The sequence below is a fragment of the Oryx dammah genome, unplaced genomic scaffold (genome assembly GCF_014754425.2).
Source record: "Oryx dammah isolate SB20612 unplaced genomic scaffold, SCBI_Odam_1.1 HiC_scaffold_14, whole genome shotgun sequence".
Classification (NCBI taxonomy): Eukaryota; Metazoa; Chordata; class Mammalia; order Artiodactyla; family Bovidae; genus Oryx; species Oryx dammah.
In genome coordinates this window covers 14,097,030-14,111,774 of record NW_024070198.1, presented here as the reverse complement: position 1 = coordinate 14,111,774, position 14,745 = coordinate 14,097,030, and the positions used below count along the sequence as shown (strand labels likewise).

The 14,745-nt window shown below is 44.1% G+C and overlaps 1 protein-coding gene across 2 annotated transcripts in view; it reads left to right on the top strand.

The window, feature by feature from the left end:
* Window positions 1–9,937, top strand: part of MYOF (myoferlin) — a 177,808-nt gene extending 167,871 nt beyond the window's left edge. For both annotated transcript variants that reach the window (XM_040254539.1, XM_040254538.1), the window contains 5 exons: window positions 1,609–1,708; window positions 4,519–4,709; window positions 6,656–6,765; window positions 7,132–7,279; window positions 9,382–9,937. In XM_040254539.1, coding sequence (XP_040110473.1) covers window positions 1,609–1,708; window positions 4,519–4,709; window positions 6,656–6,765; window positions 7,132–7,279; window positions 9,382–9,420 — 588 coding nt within the window. In that variant the 3' untranslated portion in view covers window positions 9,421–9,937. The remainder of the gene's footprint in view (window positions 1–1,608; window positions 1,709–4,518; window positions 4,710–6,655; window positions 6,766–7,131; window positions 7,280–9,381) is intronic.
* The last annotated feature ends 4,808 nt before the right edge of the window (window positions 9,938–14,745 follow it).

The window sequence follows — 14,745 nt, the reverse complement described above, 5'->3', positions numbered from 1 at the left end:
CCCAAACTGCATGGACTGGAAGAATAGAATCTCTAGGAAAAATCTGTGGGGCAGGTAATAATAACAGCTGTCTTTTATAGGCCCTTGTCCCATTTTCCCTCCCAACCATATTCTATAAACTTTTCCTAGCTCTGCCCCAGTCACCTCTTCCCCCTACACCTGGATCAGGATACAGCCCCCTCCTGTCCCAGCAGGCCAGGCCCTACCTGCTGCTGCTGCTAAGTCACTTCAGTCATGTCCGACTCTGTGCAACCCCATAGACGGCAGCCCACTAGGGATTCTCCCTGGGATTCTCCAGGCAAGAACACTGGAGTGGGTTGCCATTTCCTTCTCCAATGCATGAAAGGGAAGTGAAAGTGAAGTCACTCAGTTGTGTCTAACCCTCAGTGACCCCATAGATTGCAGCCTTCCAGGGTCCTCCATCCATGGGATTTTCCAGGCAAGATTACTGGAGTGGGGTGCCATTGCCTAATGAGCACTTTATCCATTTAGGTGAGATAAATGCCTTCCGAGGGCACTTTTTAAAGATGCGGAGGCTCATCCTGGTGCTTATGCATACTTTCAAATGTTGAGACAGACTGGGGGAAAGGTGAGGGGTTTGGGGTCAGGTAGGCCTTTAGGTAAAGTTTCCTTTCCTATTTACTCACATCTAAGCTGGACCTCTTAGCATCATGAGTAATCCCAAACAGGACAGTTAGGTGAGGCCAGACAATGGTAGAGCAGGCTTCTCGGCCCCTCAGAGCCAGGCCCTCTAAGTCCTGCAAAGGGAAATATCTCAGACTGTCATCTGAAAAACCAACAACCCAATAATCCTCCTTCAAATTCATGAAGTATTGGGGGAATTCCCTTTCTTCTGGGGCCAGAGGAACTTAGGTGTAATCAGGCCATGGAGGTGTCATGATCCTTGGCTGATATTGTCTGAGCAGAGGCAGGGACCAGAGGTGAGAACCTGGAGGAACCTCACCCCATCCTCTCTGCACCTAACTTGAGTCTGAAGGATCAGAGGGTCTTAGTTTTACAGTATGTAAAACTAGCAGTATTTTTCAAAAACCAAAACTTCCAGGAATTTTAAATCTGCACTGATAAGAGTGAAATGTGGACCGCCATCTCTCACCCCCATGTGGAGTGAGTGTGCTCAGACATCCTTGGGACAGTTGGGGGCGGGGCGGGGAGATTGCTGGGCAGAAGTAACACCCCAGCAGGGGATATTTTGGTCTGGCCTAGAACAGTTTGGCTTTGGGAGGATAATCTAACCAGACCATGGTGTTTAGGAGTCAGAATTACCCTCCCCACCGCCCCCGAACCCCAGGAGTGCCAGCAGGAAGACACACTGATAGAAACGCGGCGAGAAACCTTCTGTTTGGCAACTGCCTCGGACAACCTTTTTGTCGCCCAGCTGGTGGTCTTGAGATTTCCTGGGGCGCCTGCCTGCCTTACATACACATGGGGTGGGGGCAGCAGGCTAGAAGATGGGGTTTTGGGTGGGGATGCAAAGGAGACAAGAGGCCCCGTGCCTTGATGTGGCATTTTCAGGAGGCCCCAGGGGAGGGTTTTGACAGTCCAGTAATCTGTGTCATTTTGGCTTGTCTGTTCCTCTTGGCATTTTAGGAACATTTCTGGAGTATTGACCAAACTGAATTTCGGGTCCCACCCAGACTGGTCATTCAGATATGGGACAATGACAAGTTTTCTCTGGATGACTACTTGGGTAAGGCTGACATGTGGATACTTTTCTCTAAGATATTGTACTTGAAATTAGTTAAATCAACTAGAACTTGGAATCAGTTATTTAAATCTCCAGTCCTGTGGGGCTGGGGTCACATTCACTGCCTGGATGCCCTCTGGGCACTGTGGCCTGCTGGGCGTGATCCCAGGTCCTCTGAGAAGTGGGCACAGTGAACGGCACCCCTTGTGTGGGCCCCGTCCACCTTCAGGGTCCTGGTGTAGGCTCTTGCGCCAGCTTCTGACGTTATGAAGACACAAATTTTGTTTTCAGGTATGCCTCAGCCTTGCCTCCACTTCCAAACCTCTTTTCTTTTCTCCCTCCCTCTTCTCCCTCCCATCAACACCTCAGAATTGGCTTCCTCCACCTCGCAGAAGTCACTGCAGTCCTCTAACAGCTTCCTCCGCCTCGCAGAAGTCACTGCAGTCCTCTAACATCCCAGCCGTTGTTCCTTCCCACCCTTCTCTGTGGTAAAAGGCCCTTGTTAAGCCCCGCTGCGGGCCCCTCCATTTCCTGGCCCTCTCCCCAGTCCCTGCAAAGCAGTGTCCAGATTTTCTCTCTCCCAGGCCTTGGGTGTCTCACTGGCCCGCTCTGTTTCTTCCTCTCGCTCTTTAAACACAGGCCTTTGTTCTCCCTAGGCTTTTGTGGATCCTCCCCAGGCTCTCTCAGTGACTTACCAACCCTCTCCTCTGTTGAAGGCAAAGCTTTCATTCTCGCTCTATGCAAGGTATGACTCCTAGACCTGGAGGTGCAGCCTGGCCGCCCACGGTGCCTGATATACAGTAACAAGAAATACTGAGATGACTCATACTGACTGCTCTAGGCAGTGTATCAAATCAACACACTATACACCTTAGACTTACACAGTGCTCTATGTCAGTTATGTCTAAGTTTGAAAAAAAGAAACACTTATGATGATTATTCCCCACCGGAACCTTTTACCTGTACGTTCAGCTGGCACCTGAAATTTATCGTGACTAAGATCAAACTCAGCCTTCCTGCCCTGACCTCATACCTGCTTGCAGCCTCTCCCAGTAGCTCAGGCCGAAACACCCAGAGTCCTCTGACGCCCCCCTCTCCTTTCCTCCCGCTTTCCTAAACAATGTAACCTGCGGTATCATGCACATTTATTTTATTTCTACGATCTCTGCCACTTGCCAGTTCAGACGTAACTTTCTCGAAGCCAGCATTACAGAAGCCCCGAGCTCATCTCCCCGCTCTGGAGCATCTCTCCTGGCAGAGGAGAAGCCCACAGCGGTCAGTGGCTACATCTTGTTCATCCCTCTGCCCTTCACAACACAGAGTGCAGTGGCTTTGGCTTAGTTGGTTCTTAATAAGAATTGAACAGACAAGTGAGTATAAAAGTGTTGAACTGAAGAAAAACGTACAATCTAAAAGTTGTGAGTCCAGGCATCTTACTGAGGACTGCAACCTAGGACACCACCTCTCAGAGAGCTCTGAGGAGCCAGGATAGAAGAGGTTTTTGCTGGGGTGGGGGGCGGGGGGGGGAACAGGTAGTCAAACATCAAAAGATTACGCCTACTCACAAAGAACAGATGTCTCAAGTTAATGATTTTAGTGCTTTGCTATGTTTGGAGAGATACAAGATCCTGGACCTGTTGAAATTTTGCCTTAGATATGCATCTTAGCTAGCCAGAGCCAAACCCAAAGGTCAGAATGCTTCCCCCTCCATCTTGAATCCCCCTTGGGTCACAGACTCAGGTGGGGGCTGCAGTGACTAAGGTCCTGATCCTTGTAGAACTGGGATAATGGGTAACACTTTGTTTACTGGAATGCCAGGCAATGTTCCCTCTTCACAGGAGTATGCTAATTTAGCATGAAGAACAGTAGAGAGTTTTCCCTTGGAACTGAAACAAAACAGTCTGACAACAAATAAAGAGGATGACTGTATCTCTGATAACTAGTGGGTAAATGGTTGCAGTTATTACCAAAAGGAGAGAGGTAAAATAAAAACAGGCATAAACTCCAGAAAGGCTTGTGGGCTATGGATGCATTAAGATGAAGGACAGTTTCTGAGTCCAAAAGTTTATAAAGAATCTGCCATCACCTCCCTGGTGCTCTTTGCTATCCCTATTGAAGACCACCTTTTGTCCCAGTAAGTAATTCATAGACTTGACCCAACATACCCAGACGATTATCTGAAGGAGAGGGGTCCCGGGAGTTCCCAAGCCCCAAAGATAAATCAAGATGGTCATTAACTACAAGAGAGTTCATGCCTCAGATCATGGAAGAAAACCTGTGCTTCTCTGGGCACCCTGAGCTGGGCTTCCTAGTTCCTGGGAAGAATGTTCTGATGAGAATTCAATGTTCCTTCTCAAATTCTTGTTTCTGAGGTTTCACTAGGAGAGACTTGAACTTGACTGTTCGATGGTGCTTCCCATGTTCCAAGTACCAGTTGTCTTTACCCAAAGCCAAATGACTGTGTTTGGGGAAGTTTAGAACCAACATGAGCAAATTCCAAGTTCAGTGGAAATTGTGTTCTTAGGTGTTTAATTATTTTGAGCTTGCAGAAGAACTCCATTTATGCTCCCGTCTCTGAGAAATAAAGTGGGTAGTCCTCTGTGAGATGCAGAGCAGTGGGCAGATAACTTTTGCCACTTTCCATCCTATCTGGAAAGAATTTTAACTGTCTGCCAGGCTCCATTTCTCTAACTCACCTGTCACCTGTCCAGAGTCACAGTCTAGACCTCTCTTCTGACAAGTACATTCTGTTTACCTGTGAATATTGCCTGATCCACTTGAAATTTATTTGAGTTTAATGTTTCCTTGGCTAGGTTTCCTGGAACTTGATTTGCATCATACCATCATTCCAGCAAAATCACCAGAGAAATGCAATTTGAACATGATTCCAGACCTCAAAGCCGTGAACCCCCTGAAAGTGAAAACTGCCTCTCTCTTTGAGCAGAAGTCCATGAAAGGATGGTGGCCTTGCTACACAGAGAAAGACGGCTCCCGTGTGATGGCTGTATGTATGAGTATTTCCTGGTTGGGGGTTGTTTATTCCTTTTCTTCTTTAGGTTTTGCCCTTTATGAGTAGATTTGCTCCAGATAAGGAAGGTTGAATTGGTGGTACTTTTAAGTTTTGGGAACAGGTTGTACCTGGGATTATAGGAGAAGATGGCAGATGCTGAGAACATATGTTTGGGGTTGAGTGGAAGATAGAAGGATTGGAATTGTCAAAAAACTGGGAGTGCATGTGATTATACTATATTTTTGTGGGACTTTCTTTCACCAGAAGTGCTAATTTACTCTGAGCTTCCCGTACAATTCAGTACAGAAAAAGAAACTTCAAATTTAAGCTGTTCTCATCTTGAAAAAATTAAAATTTAAAGATGGAAGAGGCAAGGAGTGTGAGCATCCATTGAACTTTAAGGTCATAAGTTATGAGCACATTTGGAAAACTCAAGATAATTTCAACGTAGAAGCAGTAGTGCCAATTGCCATGCCCTGTCACAAAAAGGCTACTTAATTGTGTATTACTAATAATAAGCATTTTATACTACTTATTATAAACTAGACAACATACTGAATGTCTTACATTCATAATCTTGTGTTTTAAAACAACTTTAAAATTTATTCGGATGGCCAAAAAGTTCAGATTTTGCTGTACAGAAAAACCCAAATGAACTTTTTGGCCAACCCAATACATAAAGTAAACTGCACTCACTTAAAACAGAAGACAACAAAAGTGCACAATTTGAGTTTTGACAGATGTATATGCTCCTGAAACCACCCCCATAATCAAGCTCCAGAACATTCCCATTATCCCCAGAGGTTTCCTTGTGCCCTTTGCAGTTTATCACTTCCTCTATCCCTGGCGTAGCTTCCTGCCACTCTAGAGCAGTTTGTACATAATCTCATTTAGCTCTGCTGATAACCCCATGAAGCAGACATTACCTCCATTTTATAGACTTGAAAGAACGGGCTTAAAAATAAGAACTACCTTGCCATAGACACACTTTCTTGATAGCTCAGCTGGCAAAGAATCCGCCTGCAATGTAGGAGCCCCCAGTTCGATTCTTGAGTCGGGAAGGTCCCCTGGAGAAGGGAAAGGCTACCCACATCAGTATTTTGGCCTAAAGAATTCCATGGACAGTAAAGTCCATGGGGTCACAAAGAGACATGACTGAACAACTTTCACTGCCAGAGAGAGATACCCATCTTTGACTGGTCGACTGAGGAGGCATCTGTGCTTCATCACCTAATGAGCATCAACGTCAGAAGTTCTCAAATTGCTGGTAACTTTGTGGGTTCCAGGGTTCTAGAAAGCCTCCCCAGTTAAGCCTGGCTATCAGAGTGGGCAAGTTTCTAGAGCTCTTGCAGCCTCGGTGTCCTCATGTGCACAGGAGGATCACAGCAGTACCTGACTTCTAGGACCGTCTCGAGCGTCACACGAGAGTGTCCCTGTAAAAGGCTTAAGCAGTGCCCCATGCACCCCTCAGGCACCTGTGAACAGGGAGGCAGCATCCATTCACTCATGCCTTTGTTCTGCAAGTATACAGTGGGTGCTCATTAAGTGCCAGCACTGCCCCATACAGTAGGGGTCCCATGAAGCACAGAGGCTCTCCTGGAGCCCATAACAAATGCTCAATGTTAGCTATCGTCATTAGCAGTATTCAAATTCAAACAGTTACAAAGGGAGATAATATGAGCAGGCAAGGAGATGGATGTGAGAAAGTTAGAATGATGGGGAGGAGGGAAAGCAATTTGTCCTCTCAGTTTCCCACAAGGAGTCAGTTCAGAAACACATGGAAGAGGAAATGTGATGAGATCTCTTGAGGAAGATTTAAGGCGATCTCAGGATTGTTTTACAAGAATAAAAATCACCGCTCGGGGAAAACGCCTTGGGTCGAAGTGAAAATATTTGTGAAACGTGATGTCATGTGTTTAACCTGTTCTGCTTTCCTGAAGGGGAAAGTGGAGATGACGTTGGAAGTCCTCAATGAGAAGGAGGCCGACGAGAGGCCAGCGGGGAAGGGACGGGATGAACCCAACATGAACCCCAAACTGGACCCACCAAAGTGAGAGGCCCTCTTTGTTCTGATCCCCAAACACCTGCAGTCTGAAAGCCCCCCTCCACTTGACTTAATGCAATGGATTAGCCGTTGTCTTAATTTTGTACTGAACAGGCAGGATGGGGGATGGAGAGATTGGTGATCTGGCTTCATTTTAACCATTCTCCTTTCTGTGAAACCAAAGTCCAGTGTGTCTTCAGCATCTTAAGAAGTCATAAAAGGTTAAAGACTCTCAGCCAGCTGAGGGGAATAATATCTTTCCTTGGCTTTGTAAAACATTATTAATTATTCTTTAAACTGTGTTATGCTCTGAGATGTAAAATATCTGTCCCTCCTGAGTTGGGTAGGTAAAACCATTTCTTTGCAATGCAGCCGACCAGAAACCTCCTTCCTGTGGTTCACCAACCCGTGCAAGACCATGAGGTTCATCGTGTGGCGCCGATTTAAGTGGGTCATCATTGCCCTGCTGATTCTGCTGATCCTGCTGCTCTTTGTAGCTGTGCTTCTCTATTCCTTACCGGTATGAGTCCTTGGCCGCTTGTCTTGGCTTTCTGGGTGTGAATTATGGTTGGTCATCTCAGTTGGTACTTGCCATTTTTGCTGCTCAGTAAAATGACCTACCTTGGGGCTTCCCTGGTGGCTCAGTGGTAAAGAATCCACCTGTCGATGCAGGAGACTCAGGTTTGATTCCTGGGTTGGGAAGATCTCCTAAAGAAGGAAATGGCAACCCACTCCAGTATTCTTGCCCAGGAAATCCCATGAACAGCGGAGCCTGGTGGGCTGTAGTCTTGCTGTGCTTAGTCGCTCAGTCATGTCCAACTCTTTGTGACCCCATAGACTGTAACCTGCCAGACTCCTCCATCCATGAGAATTCTCCAGGCAAGAATACTGGAATGGCTTGCCATGCCCCTCTCCAGGGGATCTTCCCAATCCAGGGATGGAACCCAGGTCTCCTGCACTGCAGGTAGATTCTTTACCATCTGAGCCACCAGGAAAGCCCATTGGGTCACGAAAGAGCAGGATATGACTTAGCGACTAAACAACAACAAAAATGACCGACATAGCCGTTGTGGTGTTACAACCTGTCAACTTTAGGAAAGTTTAAAGTACTATGTTCTGTGAATCACGTTCTCCAGGTTTTATGAATTACAGGTAGAACTTCAGGGTCTATTAAAAACAAAACTTTGGTCTCAGGAATTCTAGAAGAAATCCCTCAAGCCTTTATCAGTGTGGGTCTGAACCAGAGCCAGCATTTCTGATGGATCTTTCTGCCTTCAGACTTTTTGTTCCAAACCATCCTACATCCTAACTCTTGACCTTTCATGCATCCTGGGCTCATTAGAAGCCTACACCACCCTTGAACTCTGGGGGCTTCCCAGGTGGCACCAATGGTAAAGAACCCGCCTGCCAATGTAGGAGGCATAAGAGACACAGGTTCAACCCCTGAGCTGGGAAAATCCCCTGGAGGAGGGCATGGCAACCCAATGCCGTGTTCTTGCCTGGAGAATCCCATGGACAGCGGAGCCTGAGAGGCTATGGTCTATAGTGTTGCAAAGAACTGGACACGACTGGAGCGACTTACCACACACCCCTGAACTCCATCCAAATTGAGTTGGCCTCCCCGAACAAGTATTGCCCTAACCTGCCACGGTCCCTTTGCCAAGACTGTTCTGTTAAAAGCACCCTCATTCTTTAAGGCTCACATCACATAACATCCCCCTAATCTCCACAGTCACAAAGGGAGTTCAAATGGGAGGTTTGTCAGTGTGCCTGGAAGTAGTGCCTTCATTCCTCTGGGAATCAAGGAATTCGTTGAGCATCTGCTGTAGGGTAGAATCAGAATACAGAGATGCCCAAGGCAGGATTTCTGCCCACAAGCAGATCATGTGTCTGCTTGTCTGCAAGATATGAACAAGTAAATTACTATGAAAGGCAGGCTGGTCCAGAGGTATGAAAAAATGACCGTCAGACCCCATTGCTGAGGATGGTTGCACCAAGGAGCGGGTGTTTAAGCTTAGTTTGCCCAGTGGAGAAGGGAGAGTCCAAGCATTCAGAAACCACTCCTTCAGTTCATATTAATAATACAGATTATTTTGTGTTTAGTAGCATAGTCACACAACCCCAAGAGCAGGGAGTTGGTGTCTTCCTTTTCCCCCAGCAGATACTTTCAGCTTGTTAACTGTAAGTACATGCATACCACCGGCTTGGCCAAAAAGTTCATTTGGACTTTTCTGTAAGATCTTATGGCAAAATCTGAATGAACTTCTTGGCCAACCCAGTATTTTCTTATTGTAGGTAGCTCAATCTGTCTTGACCATTTAGAAAACCCCTTATAGTTATTTCTTCTTCTTGAGTTAGACTCTATTGATTTAAACCAGTGGTTCTCAACTGGGAGCAATCTTGCCCCCCAGGACATTTGGATGCCTGGAGACATGTGGTTGTCACAACTGGGGGTGATACTGGAATCTAGTGGGCAGGATGCTGCTAAACATCCTGCAATGCACAGTCTCCAACAAGCATCATCTGGTCCTAAGTGTCAGTGGTACCATGATGAATCCCTAAGTTACATAATCCCTAAGTTTTATATATATATATAGAACCCTGTTTCTGTTTCCTTTTCAGAACTATTTGTCAATGAAGATTGTGAGACCAAATGCATAACAAAGTCTTCAAGAGTCATCCAGCAATGAGAGAATCCTGTCTCTATTAGCAGAACAAAACCAAGAATGAGTCTGGGTCTGAGACTACATTGCAGAGGCTATTATATTACACTACTTCACCAAGCCCCATCACTTCCCAGAGCGTCTAGGTTCCAAGTCAGGCTAACAGGCAACATTTTTATCTTACCTTTTGAAGTATTAAAGGTTTTCACCATGTTTTTTCATACTAATTTTCAAGGTGGCTGGTTCCATTTAAAAATCTTTTTTTATGTGTCCTACTTCTAGAATTCAATTTGTAAATTGCTGAAATCAAACAATTTCTGCATTGTGATTTATATACTTCTTACCTATAGTCCACAAAGAGGGCTGTGCATTATAAAATAGTAGAATAGTTAGAGGAATTGTTATTTATGCCTGCAACCATTGCTGTATTTTGTATGGATAAATGTCATAAGAGTGTATTCAACCTCTGTGATGAACCCAAATAAAAACATTTCACCTTCAGCATACATATACCTGTTTGTTGCAGCTGTGGGCCAAGCTGAGAAAGAGGCAACTTCTAGTCTGGGCGTCAGTGGATAGAATGGTATGCCCTGGCAGTTGGCTATAATTCCTTTATAAGCATATCACCAAATCTTGCCAATATAAATAACATTTATTTATTCTATGCACACTATTGTTCTAAATGCTTTATACATATTAACTAAGTCCTCAAGGTAATCCTGTAAAAGCTAGGTAACATTATTAACCCCATCTTGGAGCTGAAGAAATTGAAATATATGCATGAAAATCAATGATGTTAGAACACTCTCTCTCACCATACACAAAAATAAACTCAAAATGGCTTAAAGACTTAAACATAAGACATGACACCATAAAAATTCTAGAAAAGAAAACAGGAAAAACATTCTCTGACATAAATAGTACCAATGTTCAATAGAAATAAAAATAAACAGGACCTAATCAAACTTAAAAGCTTTTGCACAGCAAAGGAAACCATAAACCAAAAAGACAGTACAGAATGGGAGAAAATATTTACAAATGATGTGATCAACAAGTGCATAATTTCCAAAATATATGAACAGCTCACACAACAACAAAAAACAGTCAACCCAATCCAAAAATGAGCAGAAGACCTAAAGAGACATTTCTCCAGAGAAGACATCTAGATTGCCAATAGGCCCATGAAAAGATGTTCAACATCACTAATTATTACCGAAATGCAAGTCAGAACTACAATGAGGTACCACCTCACACCAGTCAGAGTGGACATCATTAAGAAGTCTACAAATAACAGATGCTGGAGAAGGTGTGAAGAAAAGGGAACCCTCGTGCACTGTTTGTGGGGAAGTAAATGGATGCAGCCACTATGGAAAATTGTATGGCGGTTCCTCAGAAAACTAAGAATAGCCATATGACCCAGCAGTCCCACTCTTGGGCATATATTCAAAGAATATATATTTGTATATTCTTTGAATTCATACATTCAAAGAATACACGCACCCCTATGTTCATAGTGGCACTATTCACAATAGTCAAGACATGGAAACAACCTAAATGCCCATTGACAGATGAATAAAGAACATATGGCACATATATACGACACAACACTACTCATCCATAAAAAGAATGAAATAATGCCATTTGCAGCCACATGGATGTATCTAGAGATGATCATACCAAGTCAGAAAGGGAAAGACAAATACCATATGATATCCCTTACATGTGGAATCTAAAATCTGACATAAATGAACCGAAAACAGACTCATGGACACAGAAGAGACTGGTGGTTCTTATGGCGAAGAAGGTTGGTGGAGGAATGGAGTCGGAGGAATGGAGTCAGAGTCTGGAGTTAGCAGATGTCAGCTTTTTTTTAAATTAATTTATTTTAATTGGAGGCTAATCACTTTAAAATATTTTAGTGGTTTTTGCCATAGGATGTCAGCTTTTATATACAGAATGGGTAAACAACAAGGTCCTACTGTATAACAGAACCATATTCAATTTCCTATGATAAACCATAAGGGAAAAGAATCTTTTCTAAAAAAAGAACGTACATATATGAATAACTGAATCATTGCTGTACAGTAGGAATTAACACTGTAAATCAATTAGACTTCTATTACAAAAATTAGAATTCAAAAAAACTTAGAAGGGGAAATATGTATACTTGTAGCTGATTCACATTGTTGTACAGCAGAAACTAACACAATAAAAGACTTTTTAAAGAAATTGAGGCATAAAGAGATGAAGTAACTCACTTGAGGTCACAGAACTAATAAAGAGCTAGAATTTGAACCCAGGCAGTATGGATTCTTTTCATCTTTTTTTGTGGGGGTGGGGGGTTAACTTCAGATATGCAGATGACACCACCCTTATGGCAGAAAGTGAAGAGGAACTAAAAAGCCTCTTGACGAAAGTGAAAGAGGAGAGTGAAAAAGTTGGCTTCAAGCTCAACATTCAGAAAACGAAGATCATGGCATCTGGTCCCATCACTTCATGGCAAATAGATGGGGAAACAGGGGAAACAGTGTCAGACTTTATTTTGGGGGGCTCCAAAATCACTGCAGATGGTGACTGCAGCCATGAAATTAAAAGACGCTTACTCCTTGGAACAAAATTATGACCAACCTAGATAGTACATTCAAAAGCAGAGACATTACTTTGCCAACTAAGGTCCACCTAGTCAAGGCTATGGTTTTTCCTGTGGTCATGTATGGATATGAGAGTTGGACTGTGAAGAAAGCTGAGCACCGAAGGATTGATGCTTTTGAACTGTGGTGTTGGAGAAGACTCTTGAGAGTCCCTTGGACTGCAAGGAGATCCAACCAGTCCATTCTGAAGGAGATCAACCCTGGGATTTCTTTGGAAGGAATGATGCTAAAGCTGAAACTCCAGTACTTTGGCCACCTCATGCGAAGAGCTGACTCATTGGAAAAGACTCTGATGCTGGGAGGGATTGGGGGCAGGAGGAGAAGGGGATGACAGAGGATGAGATGGCTGGATGGCATCACGGACTTGATGGACGTGAGTCTGAGTGAACTCCGGGAGATGGTGATGGACAGGGAGGCCTGGCGTGCTGTGATTCATGGGGTCGCAAAGAGTCGGACATGACTGAGCGACTGAAATGAACTGAACTGAACTGAACTGAACTGATGGGTCTGAACATTTCACTTCAGTATTTGTATGTATTTGCCTTTTTTAACAGAGACGGCAATGGCAACCCACTCCAGTACTCTTGCCTAGGAACCTGGTAGGCTGCAGTCCCTGGGGTCGCTAAGAGTTGGACATGACTGAGCAATTTCACTTTCCCTTTTCACTTTCATGCATTGGAGAAGGAAATGGCAACCCACTCCAGTGTTCTTGACTGGAGAATCCCAGGGACGGGGACGTCTGGTGGGCTGCCATCTATGGGGTCGCACAGAGTTGGACACAACTGAAGTGACTTAGCAGCAGCCTTTTTTAAAATTGAGAAATAGCTGACATACAACATTATATTAGTTTCAAATATAGAGCATAATGATTTGAATTTGTATATACTGCAAAATGACTACCATAAGTCTAGTTAACATCTGACAGCATACATAGTTACAGAATATTTCTCTTGTGATGAGACCTTTAAAGATCTAGTCTCTTAGAAACTTTCAAAGAAGCAACTTTCAGATAGGCAATACAGTATTATTAACTAATCACATGCTGTACATTACATCCCATAACATTTATAACTGGAAGTTCGTACCTTTTGACCCCCTTTACCCATTTTACCCACTCCCACCCTCCCTCCCCACTTCTGGCAGCCACCAATATATTTTCTCTATTTATGACTTTTTGCACTTTTTTCCTTCAGTTTCCACATATAAGTGAGATCATACAGTATTTATCTTTATCTGACTTCATTTAGCATAATGCCCTCAAGGTCTATCCATGTTGTGGCAAATGGCAAGACTACTCTTTTATAGCTGAATAATATTCCATTAAGTATATGTATCACATTTTATCTATTCACCCATCAATGGACATTTAGATTGTTTCAATAGCTTGGCTATTGTGAAAAATGCTACAATGAACATGGGGGGCTGTATAGATCTTCCATAATGTTTTTGTTTTCTTTGGACAAATACCCAGAAGTGGAATTGGCAGATTGTATGGCAGTTCTATTTTTAAGTTTTTAAACTATTTTTAACTTTACGAAGAACCTCCATACTGTTTTCCATAATGTCTACACTAATTTACCAACACTGCACAACTCAGCAATAATGCCAAGACAATCACCACTGCAAGACATTCTAAATGTCCCAAAGCATCACCATCACCATACCACTTCTTGCCCCCCTGGTTCTGTGTTGCTCTTTGAAGAGAAGTGTTTGCTGATCTCACCACGGTCTCATACATTAACAGGACAATGTTCTCAACATGTTATAGAAGACACACCAACCGTCCTTGGTTTCAACGTGGAGCCACAGGGTTGCTGCAGCCACAGGGCTGTCTGTCACCCATTCCTTGACTATCTCAGATCCATGCTCCTCTTTCAGCCCTCCCCCTGGTGGTATAGCCCTGTGGTTAAAAGAAGCTAAGAAGTGCACAGCAAAGAAAGCCATCAACAAAATGAAAAAGGGTTCCAGACAAGATTGTTATTTGGAATATTTAGCCATCATTATGGCTTCCCTGGTGGGCTCAGATGGCAAAGAATCTGCCTGCAATGCAGGTGAGACCTGGGTTTGATCCCTAGGTTGGGATGATCCCCTGGAGAAGGAAATGGCAACCCACAGCAGTATTCTTGCCTGGAGAATTCTATGGACATAGGAGCCTGGTGGGCTGCAGTCCATGGGATCTCAGAGTCGGACACAACTAAGTGACTAAGCACAGCACGTGGCCCTGGCACCAACTAATCTGAACAGATGCTTCACCCCATAGAAATGGAGAAATGGCGATGAAAAAACCAGGACAGCCATCCCAGTATGTGCAGACAGAATATCAGCCTTCCTTCCAGGGACCCCCACCAACACACTCTCCCATAGTGCCTCACAAAAGTCAGCTGAATGGATACATGAATGGCTTTGAGGATAGGCTTTTCCTCCTTTGCCTTTAGCACACCTAACTGGTAACCACCAGTGACGTTCCTTTGAGAAACTGGTGGCAAAACCCTATCAGGAAAGAGTAATTCCCAAAGAGTATGTTGAGCTGGGCTTTCTGGGTAGCACCCCTCCCCCTCTTCCCATCCCCCCAGAAAACACTTCATCTTGTCAAAAGATAATGGTCCCTCATTTGAGGTTGTTAGCCGCCCGGTGACCTATAAATGATAGCTAAAAGCTGGAACTAATCACAG